This window comes from Saccoglossus kowalevskii, chromosome 21 (genome assembly GCF_978046115.1).
Source record: "Saccoglossus kowalevskii chromosome 21, keSacKowa6.1, whole genome shotgun sequence".
In the NCBI taxonomy this organism is placed as follows: domain Eukaryota; kingdom Metazoa; phylum Hemichordata; class Enteropneusta; family Harrimaniidae; genus Saccoglossus; species Saccoglossus kowalevskii.
In genome coordinates, this window is record NC_140661.1 from 23,828,885 (window position 1) to 23,844,897 (window position 16,013).

Here is a 16,013-nt window from a genome sequence, read left to right on the forward strand (position 1 = left end):
TTTATGTTAAGTTAGTTTCGTGTTGCGGGGTGTTATTTTCGATGATGTCACGGCTAAAGTTTAAAGAGTATAGAGCCGATTTGAACATTATATGTCATCTTCTTGATGCGTTCATAAATATAGGTTATATCAAAAATGCATTATTGCACTGGTTTCTATGGTGATATTATTTATTCATATCTTGAAATTATGCTCTGTTACATGATTGGATTAATATTATTGGCACGAATCCGAATCGCGTGTTTCTAGTGTGACAGTAGTTTTTAATACAATTGGAAGTTCTCTCTCATAATGCATTGCACATATGTGTATAATATGCATAGCTGTGAAACAATCGTCGAGTCTCTTAGCATTAACACACACACAAACTGGATAAGGTTTATTTTCGACTTGTTCAAACTAGATCCGTGATAAAATGTTATAACTTTGTCACCGGCGTCGACTTTGCGCTGATTGTGGTCACTTTAATTCGAAAATCGGTGTACCACGGTTGTCAAGTCGAGTATGGAGTGCCTCATGGTTACTGTGAATTCTGGTAACTGTTTTGGTGAATATAATGCAATTGTATATTTATGTTGTGGTGCGATGCCTAAAATTTTATTAAAGAGTCAGCGGAAATAACAAACAAAACATTATTTTGAGCAAATGACTAGCATACGTACATCGTACTGTACTGGCAATGCAACCGATTGCTGAATCTTTCAATTTTATCTTCTTTGAGGTATAAGTCCGAAACACACACTCGAAAATGTGGTTTACAGATATAAACTCACAGTTTTGGTCTAAGTCTTATAAGGTTTATATCTGTGATGTGATGTTGGTAGCATATCATCTGCATGTTTTGTTGGCAGGTATCCTGCGTTGACATCTGACACTTCGTTCCACAGTTGTTATCACCACCCCTGGGTCGGTCACTATTATAACAACAGTTTTCATTTAATAGTTTTCATTTCCCGCTGAAACGACTCTACTCACGTCATCTCCATGTCCCCAGAATCGACATATTTATCCGTTGGTTTCCTTGGAATCCGGATGGAGCAGGCGGGCGCCTTCTCTGGGTTGCTAGTCGGTGTGATGAATATACACAATATCATAGCATAACTAAATACAGTGTATCCACTGATGACCATTAGTAATATGACCCACCAATTGACCTATATAAACGAGAAAAACAAGCGTATACGCAGAATGATTTCATGATACCTTTAACATTACAATCATACGAATTTATAGTAATATGCGATAGCGTTGACGCAAGTGCGACTAGCTATCCTGTATGTTCCGGATGTACATACACATCTGTCTGTCCGTACGCTCGGCTCATGTGCATGCATGCATGTCCGCCTCTGTCTTTCTTCTTCTCGAAAACTATTCGTGGACAGTTATTATCATTATTTAAAGGGCGTTAGTCGTCGGCCACGCATGCGCGAGATATATAAACAAACTTTAAACCAAGCTTTAAAATAGGTATTTTTAGGTGATTAGAAGGTATCGAAGGAGTCGCCGACGGTAATTAGTGCAAGTCACGCCCAGGTCAATCCTCATCCTTGTGATGTCCATTATAAGAGCGCATTGGATTGTGGGAAAATCAATGTTTATCAACACAAATGTTGCACATGCGCAGCGTGACAACCACTGCCCTTTAACATGAATGAAAATGAAATTCATTAGACCATAAATTTACCTGTGCCCATTCGAAAAGTTTGTTGCGATTTACTCGATCGAGGATGGCATTTTTAACTCTGGCAATGGGACCATCCTCTCCTACAAAACGACACATATGGTACACGTCACAATACCCCTGGTAGTTTTCACATGGTGATCCAGCTTGTAGAGTAATGACGTCATCACCATCATCCGGGTAATACTTGCTCAGTGTTGGGATCTTCGCACTGCTTTTACATGTTTCCGGTTTACCTAATAAATCATTGTGAAAACACGATATGAAGGTGAAAATCGGTGAGAGGCGTTATCCTCAACATTGAATGGTTTGTGAGGTACTCGTCCAAAGTGCAGGTCGACCCCTTCCCGGTGATCCCTGGATTTTTTTAAGTAGCGGAGCGATTTTTATGTAGCGGACGGATTTTCATGTAGCGGACCAATTGTATATATGGGCCACCGTATAATACCCTCTACTAAAATGTAAAAACTGCAGATGATCTGCTGAGTGTGTTACTAGATTGCCATATTACAGTGAACGTTTTTGTACTTCAAGTCGTTCTTGATGGTAGTTGTAATAAGCAAACAAGCGTTCGGTGTACAGGGTTCATTTGGTGTCTGTTTTAACAAAATGAGGCACACACCTGTCTCTTGGCAACATAAATGACATTTTTCATTCTCATCGGCTTCATCTCCTACACAGAAACACTCTTCCATCATGACGTCATCAGCTTCACATATAGTTCCACTGCATTCCTGTAAATATTGATAAGTCAATAATACGTATATTTGGTCGTTGCTAATATATTAATCTATACTGTAAATTTGGTATGAAAAAACAATAACATTTACATATGAGGCGCACACAACAGATGTAGCATACGTAGGCTTGTTAAGCCTGAGTTAAGAACAAGCACAAAAAAACAAATACTTTAGTCCATGAGGCAATGATGAGTACGATGGAAAATCAATCCTCATGGGCTAAGTCTATGCAAGAAATTACTGGTAAAAAAGAAGTGGGTAACTTTTGGAGTGGGAATGAAAATAACATTCAAGAAATTTGTAAACGTTTAAAGACTGACTATGATTCAAATTGGAAGAAAATTATAAATACAGATGGGACAGGGGAACAGAATAAACTAAAAACATATAAATTATTCAAAACAGAATTTAAAATGGAGGAGTATATAAATAATGTTAAGAACGGTGGAATAAGAAAAAGAATATGCAAACTAAGAATAAGTGACCACCCCTTAATGATTGAGAAAGTCAGGCCAAAGGTTAAAGTTGAAAACAGGATCTGTACAAGATGCAACACAAATTCAATTGAGGATGAATTCCATTATGTTATGAAATGCCCCCAACATATTACAATTAGGAGCAAATTGTTTGACTCAATTAAAAATAAAACTGTTAATTTCCATTTCAAGATTCAAAATTTAAATACATTATGGGCAACACTTCCACATTAATATCAGGGGTAAATCTTCTCTCTCGGGGTTCTCCACACGTGTCAGGGGGGAAACTCGTCTCATCTCTCTATCTCGTCCCCTTGAGGTACGGGATCGGGAAAGTCACTTAAGCTTTACAGTCAAATAAGGCACACACAACGAAATACGTTTCAGCTCTCGTCTTAGTCGATCTTTTGGAGCACTCTATAAGACACAGCCCCCTGGGGAAAAGTCCCCAAGACTCTCACAAGGCTGAACCAAGACTCGCCCAAGACTGTGCTTAGACTCGCCCCAAGGCTCTCCAGGACTGCCTCGACTCTCAGACTGCCCCTCTGTACTGCGTCTATCGTGGAGTACTCTTCAAGACCAACTCAAACTCTCTTTATTCATTTTCAAAACTCTAACCAATTACAAAGCAGTAAAAAGACTCTAGGGCGTAACCTTCAATCATAAAGCCAATCACACTAAGTACTGAATACGTCATATCTTTTGATTAATCGTTCACTACATTAATAACTATGGATATAAACTGTCAGAATGAGTAGTCTAAAAAGCGGCGGTTATCTGGTAATTAGTTCCAAATCACTGAGCCAAGTTCCGTCCAAAACTTCAAATAGACCTAAACGATGACAGACATAACACAGCAATTCAGCTAATAATCAGCTAATTAAGTCGACCAACAGATACGCAAAAACAAATTCATGACATTAATACAGCTTGGCATTTTTATAAAAGAAAGTATGATAATGTGACACAGTACGGTAATTATCAATTCCCTGATTTTTCCAAGCCCTTTTGTTAAACTGTTTTAGTATTTTTTTTTTTATGTATTTAGGAATTGTTATCTAGTTATAAATTGGACTATGTTCTATTCAAAATGAATAATGTCAATAAAGTTAAAGTTAAAGTATGATAAAACAAATTAAACGTTAGGTAGCACCGATAATATAATGTTCGACACTGAACAATAGGTTAGTAAAATGAGCGATATAAGGTGTGATCGATAAATTCAACGACTTACCCCTTCCCAGCATACCTGGCGGTTATCATTACACACTGTTCTGTTTGGTCTCAGTGTTGCAGATGGACATATAGCACCGAACTGTAGACCAGTTAAAAAGTTGTTACGGAATTTCAACATCAATGTTACTCACTCTATTAATTGTATAATAATTGCATAACACCTAAGTTAATACAACAACGGCCCACAATTAGTACGGGCTTGAATGAAGCAAAATGGCGGCCGTGCTGACGTACTCTGACAACATTAATAACCGTACGCGTAATATATATCGGATTTCTGATTACATTAAGTCACGTTCGTTTGAACGTATTTCCGTCTCAGCCACTCAGTGAGCTATCTGTTTGACATTATAAATGTTCCTGTCAGTTTATACAAGGACACAACTTAAAATACAATATTCATGTTTGTACGTGTTCCGCCTGCTGGCGATTAATATTCATGAGTCCTTATTAGGAAGAAGTATTGTAAGGATATTCGCAGTAAGAAGCCTGGTTACACTCTGACGATTCCATACACTTTTTGTCCTCTTCTTTGGTGATGTACTCACACTGTGTGTTGCAGCATGGACCCTGTGACGGACTGTGAGGGAGATATTCAAATGAACCATAATGCACTCTGTCGGCTGATATAGCTACGCTGTTTGAGATGCATAATTAACGGAATATCAAAGCAATCACGCAACCGTTTTCAAAAATAACAAAATACTCACTAAATATTAAATTAGGAAATTGAAGTTATCAACACCCCCGGTCAATACCTAATTAAAGGGCGGGGTCGTCGCACAGCGCGTGTTCGAATTTCATGTAAACACTGTGTACGCTGTGTACGTTGCTATGAGTCCCATATCGAACAGGACGTGGCACGACTACCACCGCCCTTTAATCTGAGAGATTAACGAATCTAACAGGGTTGCTCCCAATGGTACCTGCACGTTGCTCCTCTTCTTCTATAACATGCTCTATCGTCGCCTGCATCTGTCTGGGGGTGACAGCAACGATCTTCACACTCGTCTTCGAACCCACAGTCACACTCTTCAACGCCCTCAACGATATTATTTCCACAAAATGCATTTTCAGAGTCTAGTGAAAGAAATATAACCATGGTATGTCACTAGAGGTAGCTGATCATCAAGGTTTTGACGTAATATACATGTGATACAGGTGGGTCTCATTTATAGCCCTAATATATAGATGATACCAGAGGTACATTACTTGGGGTTTGCAACTTGCATAGTACTGTATGGTGACATCATGTCAAGATCCCATTCAAGTATCTTCTCGTAGATAGCGAGACTGTGGCTACGACCTTCTGACATGACGCATATCAATGTTCAAGGTTTGTAATGAAAAAAATAAACTTTTCTTGTCACTATCATAGTGAAAAATGTAATACATCGAAAATGTACAGAAAATATAGTTCTCGTAATCCGTCATATCGTGGGCAGCTATTTTGATCCACCTGGACATCCCAGTATCCTAGTTACCTCGGGCATGCGCATTCGCATTTTTTCTGAGTTGGAACGCTTATGCGAGAGCGAGATTGTGACGGGATCTTGGTATCATGTCACCGTAGTTACAAACCCCAAGTAATGTATCTCTGGTGATACATAGATGCGGTTCCTTTAGTTTGTAGAGGTATAATGAACGCTCACTACACACAGGAAGGGAAACAAACAGCAATTCTTTGTATCTGAATCACCTCCATACAGAATATCTTGTTTGACAGTAATGACGTAATGGATTACTCTAGAAATGTAATCAGCAAAAACTGTTGAAGGACTGACATCATATTTAGCTTGGAAATCCATGTAATCACAATTCTTCTACCTTATAAAACGCCAATGATACACTTTCCAGACATCATTCATACAATAGCAAGAAATCAAAATACTCACCGACAAAACAGTGGTCTTTGTTGGCTTCGAATACGAGTGTCATGTTTCTTTTACTACATTCTGAGAACTTGTTATTATTGATTTTATTTCCTGATCTCGCCTTGGAATACATGATGAAGTTACCATCAGCTGCCTTGATGTCATCTCGGCTGTCTCCAGGTCGGCATTCCAACGGTTCATCGTGCTGTAAATAATTATCTCAAAGGCTGACTCGGGGAAAAAAATGGACTTCGCCACACAATTGCATGACCCGCGCAGTTGAAAATCTTTGCAATATACCTTAGCTGCGAATGAACGCGGAGATATCGCTGAGAACGGGAGAGCCATTCGTATTGTTTTTGTACCTCGAATACTGTTTTATACTCGAGTCCCCTGTCATCGCTCCTCTGTTACTTCGACCAGTGCAACAGATTAACGATAATGGGACAGAATAGAACACCGATTTGGGGAAAGAATCAAGTCACCTAGTACTCACGCTCTCTACGAGATCTCGGCGACATACTCGATCATTACTATTTTAGAGAGTATTTGTATAATGCTTGCAATGACATACATCACACACACCCTATAGATTTTACGAAATGAAGTTGGGTCACGAAGTCAACATTAAAGGACAGTGTCGTGATTTTCGTCGAAAGTGAATTGTAGAAAATTCAATGTTTATCAATACAAATGTCGCACATGTGCGGCGCGACGACCACCACCCTTTAACTGTCCATCTAGTGAGTGAGCGTAGCCCATAATTCATTCAACATCACATACCCTGTCAGATACTATATAATTGCCCTGAGACTGGAAGGTTATTCTGAATATATCTATTGGTCTACATAATACTGGTCTGTACATAAGCTATACTTACTGGAGAGCCCATGTTATGTCCCAACTCGTGAGCAAATGTAATATGTGATACTTTAGTGGGTACTCTATTGCCATAGTTTAGTATTGTAATAATGCCAGTGTTGAAACTTGCTTTGTCACCGCTATAGGTCTTAGAGTACCTGTCACATATACCGCCACCTGTGTATACTGGAAAATGAGGGATACACTTTATAACTAGTAGTAATATCGATTCTGGGAGTCGTTAGGATTGTATGCGAGAGGTGTATAATGTGGTTATCAGCAATGACTTACAATGGAGTCTACATGATCACATAATAGTAAGGAACCAAGCATGTTATTAGTTTATGTGATACGTCTATGTCACGCATACGACATATCTAAACCAAAATTCATATGTATCCTCGTATTCCATATGTTGGATGTTTGAGGTGTGTACAACGTGCATTTCGTTATGATAAACCCAATCGCGTATCTTTTAAAGATATGCATCTCCTTTTCCCTCCACACCAATATTTTTGTGTGGGTAATCGTAGTCACACGTACATTTACCTATTGCAAGTGACAACGAATGATCGGTCATGGAAGACCAAATACAGATTTTCTGTGGGTGATGATGCCCAGATAAAACAAAGAACTAGTAACTCTTGGTAAAAAATAACGATTGAGTGAGGCTATGTGAAAACACGAATAATTTATCATTGAGTATGACTAACGAGTCGAAACCTGGTCAAACTTACCATGCAGTAGGACTAACTAAACAAGACGATTAATAGCTAACCATTGGTACCATTAGCAAGGCAAAACTAACACATGTTTAGAATACGAGTCTGGCCAGTCATGACAAAACGGCAGAACACGCAACAATTTACCGCTGCATGGAACTAACCAGCCGGGCCGAAGATCAACCATATATCCTACAATAGAGCAACTTACCATCAGGCGAGGCTGGCCAGGCAAGCCCAAGAACACCATCACCAAAGTCTCTACTTGTGAAGACATACGCTAAGAAATAAGGATCGTGATTTGATGCTGAATGTAGATCAATAAACTTATCGGCACCGATGTTGCTGAAACGGAAAGGATTAGTCTGGTCTCTGGCTTCCATGGTACCATTTATCTAAAGAGAAAACATAGTCACATGATCTTGGATCATCTTTAGCACATATGTAGTTATTTGTTTTAGTTAATTACTTTAATAATTCTACTATCATGATCACTATACGATAATAAATTATTGAACACATAATACGTTTTACTAGTTAAAGCGGGAGGGTCGTCACCTGCGCACGCGCTGGAATTGAGTTCCAAGTGACGATAACAACACACGCAAAGGCTCATGGGTAGACGCTTGTTTGAAAACAATGACACGCTATGGCCATCTGACGCATGCGCAGGTGACGCTTTGAGTGAGAACGCCCAAAGCTTTACTTACCCTTATTCGGGAAACAGAAAACTTAACACCAATTGGTCGAAACATAAAATTAGCTGCACCAACATAATTTGCGATCTGACTGATAATCTGGTCATGGTCGTTATCGAAAGATGCAGTGAAATAATGGTCGGACACTACATACAGAATACACGTATCTTTAATTCCGGTAGTACGCTTATTTCTCCTTGCTGAGTTTTGATATCGTTCATATGATATTATCTGTAGAGAGATACAAATGTAAATGATATTTATAACTGTGGAATATTTCATAACTGTGTCATATACAAGTATCCCGCCTTGAATTGAACTTTTGTCTATTGCAATTCAAAGATGAAAAATCAACTTCATGAATCTGAACGAAACAGATACTTCTTTTTCCGCTGTTCATTGTGAGTCATAATTTGTTTTTTTTTAATGAACTAACCTTCCGGTCAGGATAGATCAGTTTAATCATAGTATAATTTTATAAAGACTGAATCTAACCAAACAATGTGCAAGGGCGCATTAGTTTTAAGAACTGCAATGCACTCCGTATGTACTCATAAATATAAAACTGAGCAACAATTAAAATAACAGTTTTGTTTGCATAACTTTATAAAACTTGTTTGAGCACTTATACTTATATATTTGAATAAATTCTACACAATTCTGTTTATTTAAAATGTTGTTGAGTATATTAAGTGTCTATCATTTTTCGTTCCTGATTATTTCCGGTTTTACTAAATTAAGTACAATCTATATTCTATAGTCACCCGTTCTAGGTCACTCAATATCCTCGGGGCGGACATCCGGGCAATTTCTACCGCCTGGCAACCCTCGCGGTGAAAACAAAGACCAAAAACTCGCAGAAAACGGTACTTTGGGATGTTTGTTGAGACTCCCCTGAACAGTGTAACAATATTAGCCCTACATGTGTAACATATATGAATTTGGTTGTTCAGGATTACTTCAAAGTTGAGTTTGTGTTGTTTTCTCGAGTTTTCATCGGCTCCACCGGCGTTCCACAGTAGCGCGCACAAAGCCCATAGAAATACGTGGTACAGTGGTGCGCGTCTTAGCAACGTAGAACGTCCGTGACGTAGCTCCGCCCCCGAGGATATGTCTCTAACAAATGGTTCTCTTACATTCCATCCATTTCATACCTTGCACGCCTCCAGCTTATTATAATGTACTAGTATGTTGGGCTTGTAAGTTCCATAATGTCAGGCCATAAAAGACCATCACTATAGTAAATACTTGTCACGCTAGCAGTGAGTGAATATCAATTAACACCCACCTCCTCATCTGCTTCTCTGGTAATTCTCTTTTGTTTTCTCTGCATCCATTTTAACATTTCATCCCGTAACCCACAGTGACCGCCGTAAACATGTGGATAATATACTGCTTCGTCTTCATACATAACAGAATGGAAGTTAGTAGCTTCGTTAAAATATCTGGACGCTGGTTCCACGTAATACTCTTTACCATCTGAGTAAATCTTTCCTTCAAACACACCATTAATCACGGAACCATGTACGTGACTGCCCGGCTCCTCTTGTACATAACAAAAATGTAAATGATGTTGGTTCATTTCAGTTGGTTGACTATTTAATTGTAAAGTATGCTTAACTTTTTTATGTCATATATCGAAGTTCCATGTATAATTTTTGTCATAACCCATAATAGCAGATTGAAGTTTTGGCATCATGGTTGACAATTTCAAAACACGACATCATCTAAATATGTTCGTGGTTATACACTGTATTAATCCGCGGTAAACGAGTTCAGAAAAAGTTTTCGTACAACTTTAATGAATTCGATATATTTTGATCAGTTTTCGATTATTCAATGGCAGATCGATTGTTTTATTTAGTGATCGTATTTATTTTGCTATTCCACCGTGGAAAATGACGACCAAGTGTTTTCTAGAGTGCGTCAGTTGTTTAATATATGACTTCGTATTTCAGAATTCGTGGAAGTTTTGAATTTTAAATACATTATACCGAATGTACGATATCAATTAATTTGTGTATGGCATCTTGAGCAGGCGCATTGAAATGCCGATGCATATAATTGGTTGTGAAATGTGGGTAATGATAATCTTTGTAAAAGTTGGAAGTATAGTATGTCAACACGTTGATTATAGGGCGCCACCGTGCGGTCACTGACAGTTATGGTTACTTTGATCTTGGGAAGTGCTCTTAACATTATAGGCCCGAAACCACCTTGGTGTGTTAAAGCGGGGGAGTCGTCACCTGCGCATGTGTCAGATGGCCATAGCGTCTACCCATGAGCCATTGCGTTTTATCGCATGTTATATTGTCGCTTGGGACTCAATTCCCGCGCGTGCGCAGGTGATGACCCTGAGACCGCGAGCTATTAAAAGACGTTGTTAAGAGGCGTCGGTGTGGGCTAACAAGGCCTGTGCTCTGAATACACATTATACTGAAGGTCGACATAATCCATGCTTTGATAGTCCTGAAATTGTGTTCACATCTAATGTGACGTCATCATTAAAATTCCCAAAACAATAATTCTTTTTACTTGGCTTAGATATTCAATATAATACTTTAGCCTCGCCCACCAATCTCAGTCCCTCTCTCAGAAAAGAATTAGAAATGAGCGACTACCGCGTGGTGTACTTTTAAGTATGCCAGTGTTTGCCCGGGATTACCTTCCAACAAACACGAGGTGGCGCCCTTTTATGAAAATTGCGTTCAATGTGTTCTGGAATTATATTATCAAAAAAAAAATCTCTATGTTCTGCAGATGATGGTAAACTGTCGGTAAACTGCGAACCTATATGCAAATGAGACGGGACTATATAATGAAACATTTCTGCCTTGTCAATGGCTGACTAAAACGATGCTCTTAGTTATTGTAAGTGAACGTGTGAGGACTTACCGTGAAGAATACCAGTGTAAAAATGAGACGTGTCATAATACTCATCAGAACCATTAGCATTAACGACAAAACTTCATGTGAAAACTGACTGGTCCCTTGTCAGTCGTAGATTAAACTTCCTGTAACAAACACATCATGTAATAATGTACACATTCTTAAGTGGAACACATACACGCATGTTACGAAACAAATTAAAAAAACTATGTTCTAATATGTCTTCGAGTTAGCGGCAGTAATCGAACAAATTGGCTGGAAATAGATACTGAGTACCTGGTAGTTTTTAGATTCTCGCGAGTGTGCTCAAATCTCACTAATATCTGGTGTATTTTTACAATGTATATATATATATATATTAATTATTTTTAAATATTTTTTCATTACATATATAAATGATATTATATTATGTTATTTGAATTATGCGCTTTCTCGATTGCTGGAATTTAAACAAACAACTAGCAAATGATTAATAAATTTAAAACAAATATATGACAAAATTAAAGACATATTTAAAAAAATAAAAAAACAAAGCAGAAAGAAAAAGCACAAACTTGGATTTTATCAGATCGAAGTATACTCATGACAATTTTAATCAATGGGTGTATGTGAATACAACAATACTGGCTATTTATTCACGTGACAGAGCAACCGACGAAGCAATAAACCAACGAATTGCCTCTGTTAGTAATAAATACAATCAAAATCCAAACTTAAAAAAAATTGAAATATCGTACAAATGTAAAAGGTATTATTCAATAATGAAACTGACAATGGACACACCTTCCATGTGTATTGAAACTGAAATGGATCACGTGATCTAAGGATCTTTTGAATCTGACGTGTCTTGCTTGTAGATCTATTTTGTCGTAGTTGATGACGTCATAGTGACGTATATAGTCATTCAGAGGAACCTTTATATTTACAGCATCTGGAAACAGATTATATATATTCTTAATTACAATTTTCATTCAGTAGGATCTTTATAAACTGATACATGGCCATCGGCCCAAAGCAGTAAATACAAAATATTTAAATTATTTACAATATTTCAGCGGCTTCCCTCCTAAGTTTCATAGCATTAAATACAAACGCAGCTAAGCGCCGTAGAAGTACATCATTTTGAGTTTCCAGTAATTCGATAAATTTATTTACAGTTGGTGGGGCGCAGTAGTAGTGTGGGATATAGAGACATCTAATGTGGTTATAAAAATTACAAACTAATAAAAAGTGGAACTCGTTTTCAATAGAATTCATATTGCAAAGCTCGCACGTACGTTGATCTCTTTCAAGATGACCTCTGTCTTTTTCAATTCGTAAACAATGTGATAAACATCGTAGCCGAGATAGTGATTGCATATGGGTTCGAATATGAACAGAAAACAAATATCTTTCTGGTCCTATGGTAGTTTTAAATTGGCAGTAAGTATCTAACTTGTCTAAAGTACACAAGCCAGCCCGCCATACCAAAGAAAGATACTGTTTGAATCGCTCCACAAATGTATTTATAAACACATTAACATTTCGAACTTCTTGTGCATGCCAAGCATCATTCATATTACAAATTGAAAGTAAGTTTTGGATTTCACTGATCCAGGTCTGTTTTGTTCTGGTTCCCGACTTTTCTATATTGTATAGCATATTGTAACATTTCTTGGGGTATCTTGAATTTGGCATATCCATGGAAATTAATTTTGCCCAATATTTAATGCAGCGTTTCGCTGAGTACAGATAGATAGATCTCTCACATTCTCCTAGAATACTACTATTTGGTAATCTATTTGAAACACCAAGAAACATTCTACAGGCAAGATATTGGACTCGTTCTAGACATTTACACTTTCTAAAACCCCAAAGACCTTAAAATAGGTTATGTAGAATAGAGGGCGTAAATAATTCAGAGCTTTAAATGAACAAAATAAAGTTTGTTTCGCTTGCTGCGCCAATAGTTTTGTTGCCATTGACCAGTGTAGTCTACAGGTGAACATAATTCCAAGATATTTGTAGTATGAGACGGTGTGGACCTCCATCCCTCCATAAACCCACTTTTCGTTCCTTGATAAATGTCCCCCGTCCTTGAAAACAATAATTTTGGTCTTGTCTAAGTTTACATACACACTCCAGCCCTCACAATACAATTCTAGTTTATCTAATAACCTCTGGAGTCCGACAACTGAATCTGATACAATACGTCATCCACAAACAGAAGACAGAATAATTCAATTAAATCAGGAGATAATTGAACACCGTGGTGCTCCGAATTATTCAACTCATTACATAATTCATTGATAAAGAAGGAGAACAGGAATGGATTTAACATACAATCCTGGCGAACACCCATAGGACACTGAAAGTATTCAGTATATCCGGTTAAAGTTTTGACACATGATTTTACATTTGCATAGATATTATGTAATACCTTAAACATCTTTCCATTTACTCCCCCTTTAAGTAGGACATACCAAAAACGTTGTCTCTCTACATTATCAAATGCTTTGGGGGAAATCCACGAAGGCGCAGTCTAATTTCCCCCGTTTTTTGTTATATATTTTTGAACAATTGCCTGAAAAATAAAAATAAAATAAAATAAAATAAAATAAAATAAAATAAAATAAAATAAACGTATTCATTGCCAACAGTTACATGGCGAAATACTGTGACGTCATTGCTATTTCCACGACAGTATAAACTACAATAATAAAGTAATCCTCGGGGGCGGACATCCGGGCATTTTCACCACCTGGCAACCCGCGGCGGTGAATACAAAGGCCCAAAATTCGCAGAAAACGGTACTTTGGGATGATTGTTGAGACTCCTCTGACCAGTGCAACAAGATTAGCCCTACGTGTGTAACATATATAAATTTGGTTGTTCGGGATTACTTCAAAGTTGAGTTTGTGTTGTTTTCTCGAATTTTCACCGGCTCGACCGGCGTTCCACAGCAGCGCGCACAAAGCCCGTAGAAATACATGGTACAGCGGTGCGCGTCTTAGCAACGTGGAACGTCTGTGACGTAGCTCCGCCCCCGAGGATAGGTGATTTTCCGTACAATTGCGAGATCTCGCGAGATGCATGAAAGACGCGCGTCGAACGTCTGCCGCAAAAATCGAACGATTTGATTTTGAACTCGAATTTCCTTATTTCGTAGCTCACACCGACCGGCCGATCTTCGACAGAGGAATATTGCTTCCGAATACCCTTACTTAATCGAAATTGCCTATCATCAAATGTGGACAGCACATTATTAAGCACGGAAATGTCCCCAAAATACTTTCGCGTTTGTCGAATCCCACGCGATGTTTGACGCCACTACGACGCTAGGACCTTTGTTTGTCCTGTTTTTACGTTCGATTTCACGCATAACGCGTGATTCTCGCAGTGTACGGAAAATGGTCTATTCGAACCAGTCAGCATACATGTATGTATGCTGATTTTAGATATTAAGAAATTTGTAATAATATCTGACAACACGGACATCATCGGCGTATATTTATAATCGTGTCAGTGAAGGAAACAATGAAGCCACATGGAGAATCTAAGCACAGCAAAGTGATTAACAGGATTTATTATATTTATAATAATATTATACTTGATAATTACAATTTACAGCAATTCTCAATAACAAATTAAAGAAAAATATTTACTAATCGAAACGACGTTACGCAGTTACATCATCACTACCAACAACTTCAACAGCAGCGTTATTAAAGACTGGTGTATCTGATTTCATATTGTCTGTTGACCCTTAGACCTCCAGGAAAGTTGACCTCATTGCTAGATATCATGATTAATGGTGTAATTCCCACCTATTCCAGCATATACACTGTCTAGATATTGGTAATCGGTGAACGATTGTCTCATTAAATATGAATTCACTAATATCGTTATGTATTGCCATGTATTGCCGACATAGTATGCCGGTATGCGGGTATGTGTTAGTTAATAACCCATTTTAAAAATGTTAAATCAAAACATTGACACAGCTTAAGTGATAACACGGTTTGATTTGTATTGAATACGGTGCAGTGTTCGTGATACTTGACTCATACATGAAGGGAAATCAAATACTCCTTCGACGATCTCGACGTTCCCATAGTATGTCGTTTTCACTACAGCACCGTTCACACACATATGGCGGTATAACACTAAGTCAGCGGGTCTATCTACGCCACTTATACATGCTGCATATGTTAGGGTTCGAGAGGTTAGGGCGAGTACTAAAAATAAAAAGTATGATTGTTTCCACTTACACGTTATACTCAGCGACATTGCCATGGTTATCAACTTCACCAAACCCATACTTGCGCTCCGAAAGTTATTTAGATTTCAGGTTGGGGAGGAGATTAGTGAGTAAAAAAGTGGAGAAGCAGAAAATGGCCTCGGGTACCGTCTCATGAAAGCGATAAGTGAAATAGGCAAATGATAAACTTCCGGAAACTTGGGAGGTCACCCATAAAACACGAATGACCTAACATTGACATATATTTGAATTGGTAGGCTGAATCTGTTGCGGTTCGTACACACACGCTTCTCAATGGATTCATGCTTAGCCCTGAAATAAGTTGCTGGAGAAAATATGAAAGTTTTATTTTTCGACACTTTATCGATAAATCTCAGCATTAATTCTGGCATCCAACGGTTCATTCAACTTATTACATAAGTTGATGTGTAAAGCAAAATAAATTAGCACCAGCTGCAGTGTTACGTAAGTGAAAGTGCCAGCAGAAATCTCATCTAAAAGCACAACAATCGTTACACCGCGTCGTGTTCGCTATGGGACCCATGCGACGTATTCAAGGCGTGTAAATTACATTGTTTGGTTACACGACATTTGAA

The 16,013-nt window shown here is 38.1% G+C and overlaps 1 protein-coding gene and 2 long non-coding RNA genes across 3 annotated transcripts; all 3 read right to left on the bottom strand.

Moving 5' to 3' along the window:
* Positions 1–152: 152 nt before the first annotated feature.
* Positions 153–8,754, bottom strand: LOC100366937 (disintegrin and metalloproteinase domain-containing protein 10-like). Its single transcript, XM_085495368.1, has 11 exons — positions 8,725–8,754; positions 8,301–8,519; positions 7,802–7,985; positions 6,888–7,045; positions 6,029–6,212; positions 5,060–5,213; positions 4,609–4,713; positions 4,132–4,222; positions 2,304–2,415; positions 1,685–1,917; positions 153–1,154 (listed from the first exon to the last, which is right to left on the bottom strand). Exons 1-11 carry the CDS (start codon positions 8,752–8,754, stop codon positions 972–974), a joined length of 1,653 nt encoding a protein of 550 aa, XP_085351494.1. The 3' UTR covers positions 153–971.
* Positions 8,755–9,599: 845 nt separating this feature from the next.
* On the bottom strand, positions 9,600–11,294 carry LOC146729812 (uncharacterized). The gene is made up of 2 exons (XR_014928107.1): positions 11,184–11,294; positions 9,600–9,833 (listed from the first exon to the last, which is right to left on the bottom strand). It is a non-coding gene; the product is annotated as an uncharacterized LOC146729812 (long non-coding RNA).
* Positions 11,295–12,039: 745 nt separating this feature from the next.
* LOC146729813 (uncharacterized) lies at positions 12,040–15,576 on the bottom strand. The gene is made up of 2 exons (XR_014928106.1): positions 15,428–15,576; positions 12,040–12,108 (listed from the first exon to the last, which is right to left on the bottom strand). It is a non-coding gene; the product is annotated as an uncharacterized LOC146729813 (long non-coding RNA).
* Between the last annotated feature and the right edge of the window lie 437 nt (positions 15,577–16,013).